This window comes from Pelecanus crispus, chromosome 17, assembly GCF_030463565.1.
Source record: "Pelecanus crispus isolate bPelCri1 chromosome 17, bPelCri1.pri, whole genome shotgun sequence".
In the NCBI taxonomy this organism is placed as follows: Eukaryota; Metazoa; Chordata; class Aves; order Pelecaniformes; family Pelecanidae; genus Pelecanus; species Pelecanus crispus.
Window position 1 is genome coordinate 7236020 of NC_134659.1, and position 16843 is coordinate 7252862.

General features: G+C 49.0%; 1 protein-coding gene across 1 annotated transcript; it reads left to right on the top strand.

The window, feature by feature from the left end:
- Nucleotides 1-270: 270 nt before the first annotated feature.
- CNTN2 (contactin 2) lies at nt 271-16491 on the top strand. The gene is made up of 22 exons (XM_009483807.2): nt 271-325; nt 5409-5553; nt 5846-6021; nt 6348-6443; nt 6763-6972; nt 7549-7648; nt 7921-8096; nt 8788-8924; nt 9457-9586; nt 10469-10619; nt 10902-11029; nt 11402-11577; nt 11716-11836; nt 12125-12283; nt 12427-12576; nt 13328-13398; nt 13591-13825; nt 14268-14383; nt 14742-14928; nt 15294-15406; nt 15495-15663; nt 16382-16491. Exons 1-22 carry the CDS (start codon nt 271-273, stop codon nt 16489-16491), a joined length of 3111 nt encoding a protein of 1036 aa, XP_009482082.1.
- The last annotated feature ends 352 nt before the right edge of the window (nt 16492-16843 follow it).

Here is a 16843-nt window from a genome sequence, read left to right on the forward strand (position 1 = left end):
ACAGTTTCCCAACCTGATCTGTCATGTCAGAAAGAAAAAGAGCTCCTTCAAACCCATGCGTTCCCCTCCGGGCAGCTGGCTGTTTGCTCCCGAGTGACTCTCACCCCGGGCCCGTGGCCAGCGGGGACGCCCAGCTGGGTGCTGGGCCCCGGGCCCCGAGCGGAGGCACCGGAACGCCGCAGATAACTCCTTTCTCTGTCGCAGGGCTGCCGTCCCCGCTCGCCCGCAGAGGCTCAGCTGCAGAGGCCATAACCCGGCCGGAGGCGCAGGATGGGAGGCACCGCTGGATTCGTCCGCACGTCCCTAGCTGTCAGCACCTTTCTGGGTAAGAGCAGCCCCTCGCCTCTCCGGCCCGGAGGTTTCGGTGGGACGCACCCCTCCCTGCTCTGCACAGGGCTTCGGTGGCCGCAGCAACGCCGAGTCTCGATTCTGCCGCGGGGTTTACGCAGCCAGGGGACGTGCCTGTGCTACGCCCAACTTCCCGCTCAAGAAAGAGGACAGGGAATGGTCGACACACAAGCCTCCCCCTTTCTAAATTCAAATTTAGGTGAAATGCAGGAGACGCAGATCCTCAGGCAAAGCCTTGGCAGGACCAGTGCCCCTCTGCAGCCCGTGCTGCCCAGGCTTGTCCTCGCCTCGGCACAAGGAGGAATTCCCTCCTGCCAGCGGGACTCGCTCGTGGCAAAGCCACTTTGCCTCCCGGTTTTTCTAGGGATGCCTTTTTGGCCATACCCTGATGTCGTGGTTTAGCCCCAGCCAGCAGCTCAGCGCCACACGGCCATCGCTCACTGCCCCTACCCCGATGGGATGGGGAAGAGAATCGGAGGAGTAAGAGTGAGAAACACTCCTGGGGTGAGATAAGAACAGTTGAATAATGGAAATAAAGTAAAATAGTAATGCTAATAGTAACAGTATAATAATGATAATAATAATAATGATATACAAAGCAAGTGATGCACAATGCAATTGCTCACCACCCACCGACCGATGCCCAGACAGTTCCCGAGCAGCGATCGCTGCTCCCCGGCCAACCCCCCCCCCAGTTTCTATACTGAGCATGACATCATATGGTATGGAATAGCCCTTGGGGCAGTTTGGATCAACTATTCTGACTGTGCCCCCTCCCAGCTTCTTGTGCACCTGGCAGAGCATGGGAAGCTGAAAAGTCCTTGACTAGCATAAGCAGTACTTAGCAACAACTAAAAATATCAGTGTGTTATCAACATTCTTCCCCTACTAAATCCAAAACACAGCACTGTGCCTGCTATTAGGAAGAAAATTAACTCTATCCCAGCCGACACCAGGACACCTGACTGCAAAGATTCCCCCATTCATCGGGGACCATTTCTGGATCTCGGGGAGTCTGAGGCTGCACTCTGAAGGTCCCTTTTCAGCAGGGAGACATTTCATTTCAGACAACTGAGAATTAGATAATGTCTTCAAGCTAATTCATCATCCCAGGCAGAGACTGCCCGCCTGTCCTTATAAATATCTAATTACCTTTTAATGTTCTCTGGATCCCTGAGGAGGCAGAGGGAGGGGTGGCTGCCCTAGATTGGGAGGCAATTAGCCTGTTTGGAAATTGGTCTGACCCAAATCTGGTAGAGGCAGCGAGATGGAGTTGGGCTCTCCCATTAACCAGCTGAGTTCGTGCAACTTGCTCCCCATCCAAGCTGAGCCCACAAAACATGACTCACTGTAAAGCCTGTCAGGGTTTTTTTCTCTCGACCTTTGGCTCATGATGCAATGGATCTCAGGAGCCAGCTGGGACAGAGAGAAATCCTCACTGGGACCATGAGCGAGGGACCAGGGACAAAAAAATGCGAGCTACAGATGAGGCTCAAGGAAACATTCCAGAGTGGGTGAAGACCCAAAGCCTCCAGGTCTGAACTGTCAGCTCCAGCCCTGAGAAGCTGGGCTGGCAATGTCACCCCTCCCTCGGAAGTCACCACCGAAAGGATGACTTCCAGCAGTATGTAAAGGTTTAAAGCTTACGAAGTGCACAGAGAAGACGCTCTAATGAACAAGGCTGTCAGTAAAGTCTAAAAATCTCTCTGGCCTTTCTTCATTTGGTAAAAGCCATGGAAAAATCTTGAAGTCTAAGGGTAGCCAAAGTGCTGTCCCTTTGTTCCTCAGAAAGCATCTCATTAAAAATAACTCTGTTCCTCAGAGAGATGCTCTTTAAAAATAACCACTTTGATTTTGTGCACATGTGTGCGTGTCTGTTCACATTTCCTATAAAACCAATTAATTCCCAGCTCCCTCATGTGCCAAGGCTCCAGGCTGTGGTCAGTGCTCCGGAGCTACGGCTGCGCTGCCTGTGCTCAGTGAAAGCATTGCTGCCCATGGCCTCATAAACTGGAATACAACTTGGAAAATGTTCAGCTGAGACATCTATCATTTCCTGGTCTCCAAAGCTGGTGCGGGGCTCAGCACAAAGTGAAAGCGTTATGGACACTCCTGGACACCTGCGCTTTCCAGGTCTGACTTCCAGCATATTCCAAATACTAATAATAATGCAACCCCCCCCCCCGCCAGAAACGGGCCAGCGCCACTGCACAAGGCAGGCACCGGCAGTCGCCTCCCTGCTCACTGCAGTAGCAGAGGAGGTAAGGTTTGAGTTTTGTCTATTCCAGCAATATCTGGTTTATTTGGGGATTTTTTTTATACACACAGAGACTGCTACATCCTTGGTGGTGTATTTCACAATACGGCATTTTTCTCTCCCAAACAGTAGCACAAGTCACTCTTGGAACACTATGCGAAATCTTCAAGCATTTCTGCAGCTGGTTTTCCAAATTTTAGGTGTTCCACTTTCACCTATTCCTATTTATTTTGGTGTTAATATTTATTTTTCCTAATAACGAATGGTGTTCTAGAGAGGCATAGCAGCACACTTACCATAATTTCTGCTCTCCAGGCTGGATTTTAACACAGAAAGTAGGGCTGCATAAGGCATGCCCAATTCTGAGCAGGTCACTCTGCTTCTTGCAAATTTGGCTCGCAGGCTTCAAGACCTTTACTTTGTGTTTGTCTTCTCCCCACTATCCAAATGACAGAGCCCAAGGAAGAGACCTGTTTTGGTAACATTAAAAATGAGAGTTGTGGGGTGACAAAAGTAGCCCACACAATCAGTCTCAGAGGTACTGAGATTCACCACTTTGCTTGGCTCTCAATTCTTAGTTCTAACCATATCCCAATCTTGTAACTGTTTAATTATTACTTTAATCTAACCATTGTTTTGCTTAATGAGGGAGATCCAGGCATTTCACCCTCAACCAGACACCTTGGAACGGTAGATAAAAACTCATCCGAACTTCTGGCATTGATTACATTTGAGAAAATCAATGCCTGACAGTTTAGTCCATAACCTTGGCAGAGAAAAAGGGGACAGCAGTGGATAGCAACAGGGTGCAGACTCTGGGTGGAATCAGAACTGGTGATTAGTGTAATTTGGCTTGATTGGGAAAGAGCATCCCATGAGAAAAGGCATGCCTATGAGTGTTAATAATATGTATTTTATTTGTTAACTAAACAGAAATCATTTATCATATGCTACCTGCTAATCTCAAAATATAAAGCTGTTAAACCTTAATCCACTCACTACCATCTATCAGAACACAATTAATACACTACTTTCTTATTAATTCTCCATTAACTCATGATTATTTTACCTGCTGGTCAGCAGAGTTATTTCCACCTGAGACTTGTTCAGCTGTTGCTGACCCAACTGAGAGAAGATTTCCAGCTTACACAAGCTTCTCCTTTGTGAATATAACGATTCTAGAAGGAAAATGGCACCTACGCTGATTTGGAGGGAGTACAACCCTCAAAATGCTCCTTTTCTCTTATTCCAAAGAATTAGACACAGGCTACAGTCCCTCTCCCCTGTGTGAGGGGGGACCATCAGGCGATGCCTGCATGCAGCTCCCTTGCTGCAACGCATCCCCGCTGCCGCCGGAGCCGAGGGCCGGGATAATTGGCAGATGCTCGGACACAAGGAGCAGCCGACAGCTGCTTTGAACCCGCTGAGCCAATTAGTGGAGCCCCTCTCCCATCTCACCCTCATCTCCGCATGCGAGAGCAGCCGGAACATGAGACAAACCCCAGGAGCTACAGGTAAAGGGCTGCTTCCCCTGAGCTCAGGAGAGCTGAGCTGGCCATTCCCTGCTGGAAGTTACTCTTGCATAAAACATCACACTTACTGGAGTCACTTCATTTAACTAGTGACCATGCTGTGTACTGTAGGGAAGGAAACAGATTGCTGGCTGGCATAGCAGTTTTAAGACAGTTATTAATTCAATTATAAAGCACGGAAGGATCCTGGGGCTAGCTAAGCATCTCCGAGCTTATCGCTGCAGAGGCAGAAGGGGACTGTGCTGAGCACACTGCCTTGAGGTGGCTCCATCCCTGCTCGGGGACAGGCATTTCTCAGGGTGCCAGGGAGAGAACAGGCTTGCTGGCAATCATTAGCCCACTAGCCGCTTCCGCAGTTCAGAGATTTCCAGGCAGCTTCTGCTTTGTTCTTACTTATTTGCATTGCCATTTTCATAAAGCCTGTGTGGAAGGGGGTCTGCTAGCATTTGCAGTTTATCTGAGACACAGAGTCACTCACTGCGGACGGCTGGCACTTTCCAGTGAAACACCATCACCACGCCGAAGGGTGGCCCGGGCACAGCGTAGGAGAAGGCAGGCAGGTTCTTATGTTCCTCTTGTGCCTATGCCTGAGCCATACTTGTGACAGCAAGGTCAGAATCAAACCTGTGTCTGAACACCACAGAGGAAGCTTCAAGCTCCTCCTGTTAGTTCAAAAGTAGAACCGATACCTGCAGCATTGGTTTGCACGCCAGCAAGCAGCAGGTTTGAGTCATCGAGAGCTGATGATGTTGCAGATGCAGGAATGGAGGGGATCTGCCAGGCACGTGCAGGGAGGTGGTGGCAGAGCTGAGAACTTACTGCGAAGATCCAGGTTCTCCTCTCTCCTCCCTTGTCCTGGAGAGGACTTAGGAAGAACCAACCAGCCAAAGTTTGTACAGGCAGAGGAGGAACCAGCACATCCTCACTGCCAGGGACAAGGAGGGCATCCAGGGGTTCCCAGCTCCAGTCTTGTCTGCGCAAGGCTTTCCAAGAGGTGTGTGTCAGCACTCCTTCATCTGCACATCTTTAAGCATGTCTGGTCCCTCTGGCACGGCAGAGATGGTGCAAGATGCTCGGTAGGAAATGCACACTATCTACCCAAAGCCATGGCTGGGGCTGGGCTGTAGTGACAGATGGTTTGCGATTTTCACGTTGCTCCTTCTTTTATTCTAGATGCAGTTCTGACGCTGCCAGGGACACCCTACAAAATGGAAAATGAGAATTTTTAGAAAAGGCTAAATTGAGCTGAGCAGGTTTTCCCTCTCTTGCAGTTTGGTGCCAAGCACAGAGCAGCACAAGGAAGTACGGGCCAGTGTTTGAAGAGCAGCCTGTCCACACCCTCTTCCCTGAAGGCTCAGCAGAAGAGAAAGTCACGCTGGCTTGCCGAGCAAGGGCCAGTCCTCCTGCGACCTACAGGTGAGCTCGCTGCTCTCTCTGTACCAGGACTGGGACACAACCATCAAGAATTTCGCTTTCCATTCTCCGCTTTTATATAAAGAAAATCACTAACATGAGGATCAGCCTCCTCATCTACACGTGATGTTCAATCCCATCCAGGTCATAGACCAGACATAAGTCTAACTCAAATCCCCGCACACCACAGCTAGAAAAAAAAAAAAACAAGCGCAGCCTCCTATAAGGCACCACGCAAGCATGCGGTTGCAGTGAGTATTTACCCCTCTCGCTTCTTTACGCTTGCTCTTGGCAGGTGGAAGATGAATGGCACAGAGATAAAGATGGAGCCAGATTCCCGTTACAGGCTGGTTGCAGGCGATCTAGTGATAAGCAACCCCGTGAAAGCCAAGGATGCTGGCTCCTACCAGTGCGTGGCATCTAATTCCAGGGGCACGGTCGTCAGCAGGGAAGCCTCCCTCCGCTTTGGCTGTAAGTTTGTCTCCACAAGGTAAATGAAATGCAGCCACAGTTACGCTGGGGTAAACTGAGCCCCGCCTGCTTGCATTAATAAAGGTTGGAGAGAAGCTCTCCGGTGCATGGTACCAACATTATCACTCAGAGAAATCCCCCAGCGCTTTCCATTAACATGGAGGTGCAGTAGAAATTTGATGCACTATGGAGAAAGTCAGTAATAGTTTTGGATCGCCCTCTGTACAACCACAAAAAAGACCAGCCTGTGGAGGGAGAGATAAAAATACAGTAATTCCTCCAGCTGTTTTCCTCATCCACGGACAGGTTTCATTTTGCATGTTTAGTTTTGCAGGAATTCTCTGCAGAAGAGCGAGACCCCGTGAAGATTGCAGAAGGCTGGGGAGTGATGTTCACCTGCAGCCCTCCTCCCCATTACCCAGGTAAGGGTTTGCATTTCAGCATCGCCACAGCAGCGGCACTGCTGGTGCCAGGTGGAGAGATGCAACAGAGCAAGGGATTCTCAGACACATGAATCACTCCTTGCTTTTCTTTTAGAGAATTTTAGGGAAGCAAATTTGGTTTTAATTCAGACTCTGTAAAGCAACAAAACAGAGGTAGGATTTAGCACGTGGAGAAAACAAGTACCATCCAAGGGCCACCTTCAGCTTAGACTGGTCTAGAAGACAGCCTGCTGGGTTTAGTCCCCCCCCGGGAGGACACAGGCAACTTGTGCAGTTTGTTCCTTTTCCCCCTCCACAGGCTTATCCTATCGATGGCTCCTGAACGAGTTTCCCAATTTCATCCCAGCCGATGGAAGGCGTTTTGTCTCTCAGACCACAGGAAACCTTTACATTGCCAAGACAGAGGCTTCCGACCTGGGGAACTACTCATGCTTTGCCACCAGCCACATCGACTTCATCACCAAGAGTGTTTTCAGCAAGTTCTCCCGGCTCAGCCTTGCTGCAGAGGGTCAGTGTTCTTGGATTATCATAAGGGGACCGGGCAAAATGCAAAATTAACAAGCCACTGCAAAGCACTCAGGCTCCACAGGACTCCAGCAGTGCACAAAACAGCCTCTCAGGGGAGCTTAAGAGCTTACAAAAATATTAATTGGCTGGAACCTGGGGGAAGCAGCCAGGCTTCATTGCTTGTGCGGCTAGAAACCCCATCCATGGGGTTTCTCTGTTTGTAAAAGACATGGCACAAGGTGCAGCCTGCGCAGGCTCACATATCCCCGAAACTACTCTCCTCTGCCTTTGGTGACCTTGCTGAGGTGCGGCTAAAGATACTTCTTGGCCAGGGCAAAGGGAATTAAGCAGGTAGGAAATTAAGGACAAACAGTCCTGAGATGTTGTAAAGAGATTTTTAGAGACTTTAGTAAGAGCTGATTTAAAAAGGAAATGAAACTTCGCCTCTGTTGCCTTATCCAAACACACAAAGGTTTTGGAAAGTTGTGTAACCTGCGGGTACCTCTGCCCTTTAAGACCTCACGTGTGCCGTTTTAAAGTCATCCAGGATGCCTCAACAGTACTTTCCTTTTAACAGATGCCAGGCAGTATGCACCCAGCATAAAAGCCAGGTTTCCTGCGGACACCTACGCTCTGGCTGGGCAGATGGTGACTTTGGAGTGTTTTGCTTTTGGAAAGTGAGTGCAACGTCTGTGTCGCTCAGGCTCGGGATGGGGAGGGCATCGCAGAACCTGCAACTTTCAGAGTCCCTCTCTTCAACGGGTCTACTGTAGACCAGAGACAGAGGGAGACTAGGAGGAGGGAGGAACTGGCTAAAGCCACCTGTCCTCCTGGCCGAGCCCCAGCTGGGATGGGACCCGGGTGGCTGAACAGGGAGTGAGTTACACTACGCTGTAACGCAGCACGGGGAACCCGAGGGCTGGCTTTCACCAGATTTCCTTTTACACAGCCCTGTTCCTCGAATTAAGTGGAGGAAGCTGGACGGCTCGCAGTCCTCCAAGTGGATCGGCAGCGAGCCCCTCCTGCAGATCCAGGATGTTGGCTTTGAGGATGAAGGCACTTATGAGTGTGAGGCTGAAAACATCAAAGGGAGAGACACCTACCAGGGCCGCATCATCATTCAAGGTAACACATGCCTTGCCAGAGGCAAGGCAAGATGCCCCAGGCAATGGACTGAGCCTTTGGGAGTGAAACCACCTCCTCTGATCCTGCCTCCTATCAGCCCTAATTAAACCTATTGCAAAGCCCTAACAAAGTCCTGCTGAGATCACTGATATCTTTCCTCAGTTGATACGTTTATTTAGGCTATGGCAAGGGGAGAGAGAGACCTCTTAACTTGCTCGAAAACAATTCTAGCAAAAATGAGGTAACCAGGGATGGAAGCACAGTGGTAGAAATCAGACTTAGCTGTCAACCAAGATCCTCTCCAAGCCTGGGGTCCTTCCACAAGGGTTAACACTTGGAGCTATTAATCAGATCTAGGCAAGTTACAGAACTTAACCTGGTTCTCTTAGTCTGAACCCAGTCTTTCCTGAAGCTCAGGAACGACTTAAGAAGCAAAATCATAACCTTCTTCCCTCAGATCTGGATTCTGCCATAATTTTGTGCAATCCACATGCACAGCTGCAACCAGACCCATAGAGGACTCAGCCTTGCATCGCTGCACAAAAGGCAAAGGCTGTTACTATGGTGAAACACACTGTGAAAAATAAATCTGCCAGCAGAGATGACACAATGAGCATCCTTCTGCCTGCCTGGCACAACAAACCCCTCATCTGATCTTCTTGGCTCTGCCACCTCTCTTGCTCCTTTGCAGCTCAGCCGGAGTGGCTGAAGGTGATCACAGACACGGAAGCTGACATCGGGTCTGACCTGCGCTGGAGCTGCGCGGCTGCTGGCAAACCCAGGCCCGCAGTCCGATGGCTTCGGGACGGGCAGCCGCTGACCTCCCAGGTACCGCTGCGCAGGTCTGACAGCGAGAGCAGCTCAGCCAGTGCACACCAGAGCTTGCAGTACTGAACCTGCTACTTCAGACTTAGACCCTCTACTGCCTCGCTGCAAATGCATCTCAACCCCGTTTTATCACCCCGCATCCCTATTCCATGTACCCCCATGAGGCTGCAAAGCAATGCCACAGTCCTTACCGACAGCAAGGTCCTTCTCCCGTCACTGCCATCCCAGCCATTGCTTCATGCAGCTACAGGAACTCATAGCCAGTTACCAGGGCGGATAAATAGCACCTCGTACCTGTCTCTGTATGACCTGCACGTTGCTGCTCAGGCACTCAGAAGTCTCAGCAAACAGCACAGTGATGTGGGGTAGTGACCAGACACACAGAAAAAATGGCCTGCGTTTTCTCCCATGGAAAACCAGGCTGGTTTCAAACTGGCAAAGAGTCTGTAATGAAACTCAACCCTGAACACATGAGGCTTGAGTTCCATTTTTGTTTTTCTCATCTAATGGGTTCATCCTCTTGTTTGCACAGAACCGCATCGAAGTGAGCGGTGGAGAGCTGAGATTTTCCAAGCTAGTCCTGGAGGACTCTGGCATGTATCAGTGTGTGGCTGAGAACAAGCATGGCACAGTATATGCAAGTGCTGAATTAACAGTGCAAGGTAATTTCTCGTTTCCCAGTGCTCTGGGTTTCAATGGGACACTGAAGCATTTTAGATCTCTTCCTAATGTCCTATGCTTGCGATCTCAGAGTAAGATAAGAGCAGACAAAAACTGCTTCACTCACCATTGAAATATAGTTACTGGTTCAACAAGACACTCTACAACCCTTTAAAATTTAAATCTTGTGCAAATTCAGTAATGCCGAAAGAGAACAAGGACATCTGTTTAGCTACCGAAAGTGTACAGGACAGACAGCAGCACAAGCCCTCTTCCACTACACAGCCTTCCTCTTTTTTGGAGGAAAGAGGTCAAAGAAAAGAGTTCAGTATCCATTCAGCCAGCTTTGATAGATGGTGACTGGAACTGGACTGATGTCAAACTTGTTCCACATTAGTCTAAAAGCTTATCTCCTCGTGGTCAGTAGATGCCAGAGATAAATTAAAGGCCCTAAGCATCAACTGTTCAACATGAACACACGGCAATGCACAAGGGCAACAGATAAAACCCAATTCTATCTCTGTAATTCCAGGAGGAGTTTTAGGTAAGCTGGATGTCTGCATTGGTGACTTTGATCAGGATACTGAAGAGGATATCCTCTACATTTTCAAAAGCAGCTGTTCTTGTGTCTCTCAAAGACCTTGCACTTGTTAGGGTCATATCCCATCGCTACGTACGACACGTGTGTCACATAACACCTGCCTTGGCAGGCGTTAGAAACCACCCGGCAGCACAGGAATCGCTCCATCTTGCTCAACAGATATTGCCATGCTTCTGGTCCCAAGTCATCTAACAACAAATCAATACCTAGTCAGGTGGCAGTTAAAATGCTCACGTAGCAGGGTTTTCGAATCATTCCTTAATCATCTTTTTTTCCCCTGTAGCCTTAGCACCAGATTTTAGACTAAACCCAGTGAAGCGACTGATACCTGCAGCCCGAAGTGGGAAGGTCATCATCCCATGCCAACCAAGGGCAGCACCAAAAGCCACTGTGCTCTGGACCAAAGGGACTGAACTTCTGATCAACAGTAGCAGGTAGTGGCACAGAGTCAGCTTCTACCTAGAAAATATAGCTAAAATCACTTTTTTTTTCTTGCCAGAAGACTGGACTTGATGACCCAAGTGGGGTGCTACATCCCTGAAGATAAGCACTTTGTTATTCCTCTACTTTCTTCTTTAGAAAACTCCTACATAGTATTTTGCAGTCCTGTCTTTATCACCAATTTCTCTAAAATCAGCAAGTGCTGGAAATCATCAGGTGTACGGAGTGAACAGATATTTTAACCTTCCTCTCGTATGGTTCTTCTTCCTTTTCAGGGTGACTATTACCACAGATGGCACCTTGATCCTCCAGAATATCAGCAAATCTGATGAGGGAAAGTATACCTGCTTTGCTGAGAACTTCATGGGCAAAGCCAACAGTACTGGAACCCTCTCTGTTCGAGGTAGAGATGTTTGCCTTGATTTGGGGTCAATCGAGCAAGAAACGTCTAAGAATGCCATGATGTGATAGTTCTCCTCTCCTTATAATCCCAAAAATCAATGTGATACTAAGGGAATCAAAGACACTTCAGCCTGTGGAGCAGCAAATCTTCTGCCTGACCCACCAAATCATACCCACCAACAACAGGTCCTTGAGAAAAGCATTTCCATTTTCTAACCACTATAATCCCTCATCTTCCTCCTGTAAAACTACAGCTGTTAGAGAGGGATGACAAGCTGGAAAGTGTTAGTTAGTTTGGATGCTCTGCAGCATTAATAGACATCTGGTACATGGATATTTGCAGCTAACAGCCCTCCCTGCTCTTTCTCTGCAGATGCCACCAAAATCACATTGGCACCATCTAGTGCCGATATCAACGTAGGTGAAAACCTTACTCTACAATGTCACGCGTCCCACGATCCAACTATGGACCTAACCTTCACCTGGTCACTAGATGATTTCCCCATTGACTTTGACAAGTCTGAGGGGCACTACCGGCGAGCCAGTGCGGTGAGTAGAAAGGGCAATTATTTACCATCAAAAAGGACAGAAAACTAGTAACAGCCTCTTTGTTTGCATGTTAAATGCTGGATTGTGATCAGGTGTGTTCAAATGCTCTCCCCACTGTCTGTTCTCTTCCCCATGCAGAAGGAAACTATTGGGGACCTCAGCATCTTCAACACCCAGCTGAAGCACTCGGGGCGGTACACGTGTACAGCCCAGACAGTTGTGGACAGTGCTTCAGAGTCAGCCACGCTAACCGTCAGAGGTAATTACTCTGTCGTAAGGTTCCCCTGCTCCTTACAAGCCCGAAGTAACGGCATGGTCCTTGCAAGGGATCAGCTCACTCTTCCCTTGCGACCACCTCACCACCTGACGTTTGAACTGGGTGCGACAGGCTTATGAGCTTTTCCGGAGGCCAGAATTGGAGGTGAGGCTTCCTAGCCTCCAGAAAAGAAAGGCCCAATTATAATTTATGACTTGCACAATATAAAGAGCAATAAGCCTCCAAATCTCTCATCTTAGTAATGTGTCCATCTGTCTCACATCATCCCAGGACCTCCAGGCCCCCCCGGAGGTGTGGTGGTGAGAGACATCAGTGACACCACCGTCCAGCTGAGCTGGAGCCGCGGCTTCGATAACCACAGCCCCATTGCCAGGTACATCGTCGAGGCGCGGACCCTCCTCTCCAACAAATGGAAGCAAATGCGTACCGGTAAGCGTCTTGACGGCAGCAGTGGTGGCGTGGCCCGTGCTGGCTGCGGGGCACCACCTCGCTGACAAGTTCTTGCTCTGTGCTCGTAACGCTGGCTGCCACTCGCTCTATTTGTTCTCCTCTCATGTTATTGGATTATATAGATCCTGTAAATATTGAAGGCAATGCAGAGACAGCCCAGGTGGTCAACCTCATTCCTTGGATGGATTATGAGTTTCGGGTCTTAGCAAGTAACATTCTTGGAGTTGGGGAGCCAAGTTTACCCTCCAGCAAAATCCGTACCAAAGAAGCAGGTACGTGCAGATACGCTCAGAGGTAGAAAAGGGAATCAGAGGTCCCTGTCCCTACATGCTGGAGGAGGAAGGCTGGCTTGCGGCATGCCTTGGGGTCCCAAACAATTAGTCATCTCCTTGAGTGCTCCTAGAGGTGATGCCATCACAAAGTTTTCTGCCTTTTTGCCCATTTACGTGTCAAAGACAAAGCACTACTAGAGCTGGCAGCTAACTTCACCAGTATTAGATACAAAATACTAAACCATTATAAATCCTAGCTTCAAATCCTGTACCTTCTGGGCAGTAATGCTTAGAAAGGGGAAGGAGCCCTATTATATCACAGCACACAACTCTGCAGAGACAAGGTCGATTTCTCAGCAAATGGCTGTGAATGTTCATTCCAGCTTCCGCTGCTTGAACGTGCAAGCAGAAGGGATGTAAGAACAGCAGGAGAACTGCTCTCAACATACCAAATGCATATTAACTCCTTTCTAATAAAAGCTCTCCTCCATCTCCCTGCTTTTGAGCTTGATTCTTGTCCCCTCGGAGACGTGGTGCCTCCAAACAGGCTTGTCAGGCACTAGCCAGTATTCTAGACCTGATTTTCACAAACATCTGAAATATTCACGGCTGAAAATATAAAGACAAGCACTTTCATACAAGCTGTCAAAGCCTGGCTACTCCCAGACCGTGCAGTGTCTGTGCTCATCTTCATCACTATTGTTTCCTTAACCCAACCTGCGCTGTCTGCTTTTGTTTGGGGACCCGACAGCACCTACTGTGGCACCATCTGGGCTCAGCGGAGGCGGCGGGGCTCCCAACGAGCTGATCATCAACTGGACAGTAAGTCAGCAGCACGGCACCAGCTGTGGATGCTGGGAGAGGGCCAGGGGGAGGAGCACGTGCCATTTCTTTTGGGAAATGAGTGCTGCAATTACAGTTTTGCTACGTGGTCGAGCCAAACGCTGTGCTTAGTCCAAAGTCTTGCTCATTTGAACCGACCAAGGCTCCTGTCTCTTTCTGTCCCCCTCACAGCCAACGCTGCGGGACTATCAGAACGGAGATGGCTTTGGCTACATCTTGTCATTTCGCAAGAAAGGCACCCAGGGGTGGCTGACAGCAAGGGTGCCACACGCAGAATCGCTGCACTACGTCTACCACAACGAGAGCATCGGTCCCTACACCCCCTTCGAAGTGAAGATCAAAGCATACAACAGGAAAGGAGAGGGACCAGAGAGCCTCACTGCCATCGTGTACTCTGCAGAAGAAGGTAAACAGGGACTGCGGCAGCTTGGAATTCACCATGCTTTGTCCAACCAACCAGTGTGTCCTCAACCAGCTCCCTGCAGAGCTGTGTCTGTCTAGGAGCTCAACGATAGGAGAAGTTTTTTTTACTCAAAGAGTAGCTGACAGCGATTTCAGCGTAACGTTTCTCTTCTACTTCAAATACACAGACAGATGTTTCCCTAAGCCCAGCCATGACTGTACACCCAGAGCTTCACAGCAAACGCAGATCCTCACAGGACACAGCTGTGGCCCTGCTTGTCCTACTACATCCCTAAATCCCTTCCCCTTGCTTTGCTCCGTACACATAATACCAGCTGCCTGGCTGCACGATAATGGTGCTGCAGGAGAGCCCTTCGTTTCAGTATGGTGATTATGCTGCCCAGAGCGAGGAAAAGGATTTTACTCCCTTTTGTTGTCTTTTTCAGAACCGAAAGTGTCTCCTTTCAGAGTTATGGCCAAGGCTGTTCTGTCCTCAGAAATGGATGTGTCCTGGGAGCCCGTTGAGCAGGGAGACATGACTGGAGTGCTTTTGGGCTACGAGGTACGAGCCTGCAATGGGAATGAGAGACTAAAACTGAATCAGAGAGCTCAGCAAAGATGATTCCCCCAGGCTAAGTGAGGTGAAAGGACAGAGCATTTTGTTTCCAAAGATGGAGGATAATTAATGGACAGCATGAGGCTCTAATGGGGCCAGTACTGCTGCTCAAGAGAAAAACATCTTTTTTTTTTTTTTCTGCTTGCCTTCCACACAGGCTGTAAGCTTATTCCTATGCACACACTAAGCAAAACGCATAGAAACAAATACCAAAGGGACTCCAGCACTGACTGTAGATGCACTGAGTCTGGTATTCGCAGATGCCTCTATCCTTACTAAACCCATCATACCCTTTTCTATTCAGATCCGGTACTGGAAGGATGGTGATAAAGAGGAGGCAGCTGACAGAGTGAGAACAGCGGGGCTGGTCACATCAGCTCATGTAACAGGACTAAACCCCAACACGAAATACCACGTGTCAGTCAGAGCTTACAACCGGGCTGGAACCGGCCCCCCCAGTCCCTCTACCAACGTCACGACAACAAAGCCACGTGAGTCAGCCCTGACCACCTCCATTTTGTGCATTGTACTCCCTGGGGCTGCTGCTTCCTCCAGAGGATCCCCAATGATCAGCTAACTGATTAACTTTTTTATCTTGGTGTCCTAATGCCATTTTAAGTAGTCCATAAAACAGTTCCCTGAATTTCCTCAGATCAGTCTTGTGGTCTGTGCACCACTTATCTGAGAAGATCTGTGCTCAGAGTAATGTTTGCTGGGATACTTCCCTTTAAACCCACCACAGCAGTGCCATCAGCCCTGTCAACTCATTGTAGAGTCTTAGGGGATGGCTGTAACCAGCACAACCTTCTCATCGGTCCCTGACTTACAGGTCTCTGTCTTGTTTTGTATCCCTTAGCACCAAAGAGGCCACCTGGCAACATCTCCTGGACTTTTTCTGGGTCTACAGTCAGCATCAAGTGGGACCCGGTGGTGGCGAAGGCAGATGAGTCTGCAGTTACGGGGTACAAGGTACGGGCAGATTGTAGCTGGCCTTCTCTTAGAAGTGACCCTAAGGAAATCACAGTGAACGTAAACTTGAACTTGCCTCTTCCAACAGATGCTTTACAGGCAGGATTCCCACTCTGCTCCCACACTATACCTGGCCAGCAAGAGCCGGATCGACATCCCCGTCCCTGAAGACTTCACTCATGCCTTTGTACAGATCAGGGTGACGGGCCCTGGGGGAGACGGAATCCCAGCAGAAGTTCACATCCTCCGAAACAGTGGTACGTACGCTCCTCTGACTGCATGCACAAATGCTGATTTACAGGGTGCTTCACAGACCGCTGGAAAACGAGCTCAGAGAGAGGACTCAGAATTTGCAGGACTACTTGCCCGTTATTTACTTATCAAAGAACAGTGGTAGCAAATAACTTAGTCACACCTCCTCCCCTGCCTGGCCATAGCATGGCGTAATAGCAATAAATGCTATTATGTTTTAAAATCCCACTCTCTGTTCCAGGAATGCGGGGGAACCTCCTACCCCAGTGTTTTAGGTTGAGTCTCTGGAATTGGTCTTTGGCTCCCTTGTGCTGTTCACTCAAAAGATCTTCTGACATATTCCTCTCCAGCCCTCCATCAGCTAACCTCTCCCCAGACTCTGAGCAACCTTTCACTCTAGTCTGAACCCAGCTTTATTTTACTTGCAGCTAAAGCTCTTGAGGCCCCACGTAAGCCCAACTTACATTTCCTAAGAGTGAAATCCTGGCTCTGTTTGTGGGGCCCCAACATCAACTCCAGCAGGTTCCTTTCAGGGTATAAGTACCCAGGGCCCACCTCCAAATTCTTGTTTCAAATCCTGAGAGGTTCACCAGAGGTAAATCCAATACAAGCACACAGAACCCCAGAATTAACATTTTACCGACCTCCCTACTCTTTCCACAAGACATCAGGTTGTGTCTGTGCAACGTGACGGTTGCTGCTTCCCTGCTCCCTTTCTTTCAGGGACAAGTATGATGGTGGAGGACTCTGTGACGAGGCCGGTGCCACATGCTGTCATTATTACAACTAACTCTCTAGTAATGGTGGCCCTGATCAGCTACCTGGAGCTCTGACGATGGCCAGCGCAGCAGAGGACTCCCGGACATGCTTCCTCCCAAGCCAGTGGGGAACTGCTCAATACTTGGCTGCTGCAACTTCAAGTTTGTACCACAGCAGCACTACAGAGAAAGGATTTGACAACATTGTTTTAAGGGAGGAAGAAACAGCTTTTTTTTTGTTTTGGAAGAATATAAGCTTTCATACAAGACATGGGTCTTTAACCAATTAAAAATTTTTTTAAAGAAACGAGTAAAACGAAGAAGAATTCTACGTGAATTCTGACAGCCAACTGCCCCCCACACTGTATCCAGTAGGTTTTTCTGCCTTATGAAGCCATGTACTAAAATAACCAGACTGCTAAACTTG

What these genes read in the sequence shown, in the direction of transcription:
- CNTN2 (XM_009483807.2), top strand. Translation starts at nt 271, where the DNA reads ATGGGAGGCACCGCTGGATTCGTCCGCACGTCCCTAGCTGTCAGCACC. An exon ending in CCCTCCTCCCCATTACCCAG is followed by an intron (nt 6,444 to 6,762) that starts GTAAGGGTTTGC and finishes CCCCCTCCACAG; the next exon opens with GCTTATCCTATCGATGGCTC. An exon ending in AGCTGATCATCAACTGGACA is followed by an intron (nt 13,399 to 13,590) that starts GTAAGTCAGCAG and finishes TCCCCCTCACAG; the next exon opens with CCAACGCTGCGGGACTATCA.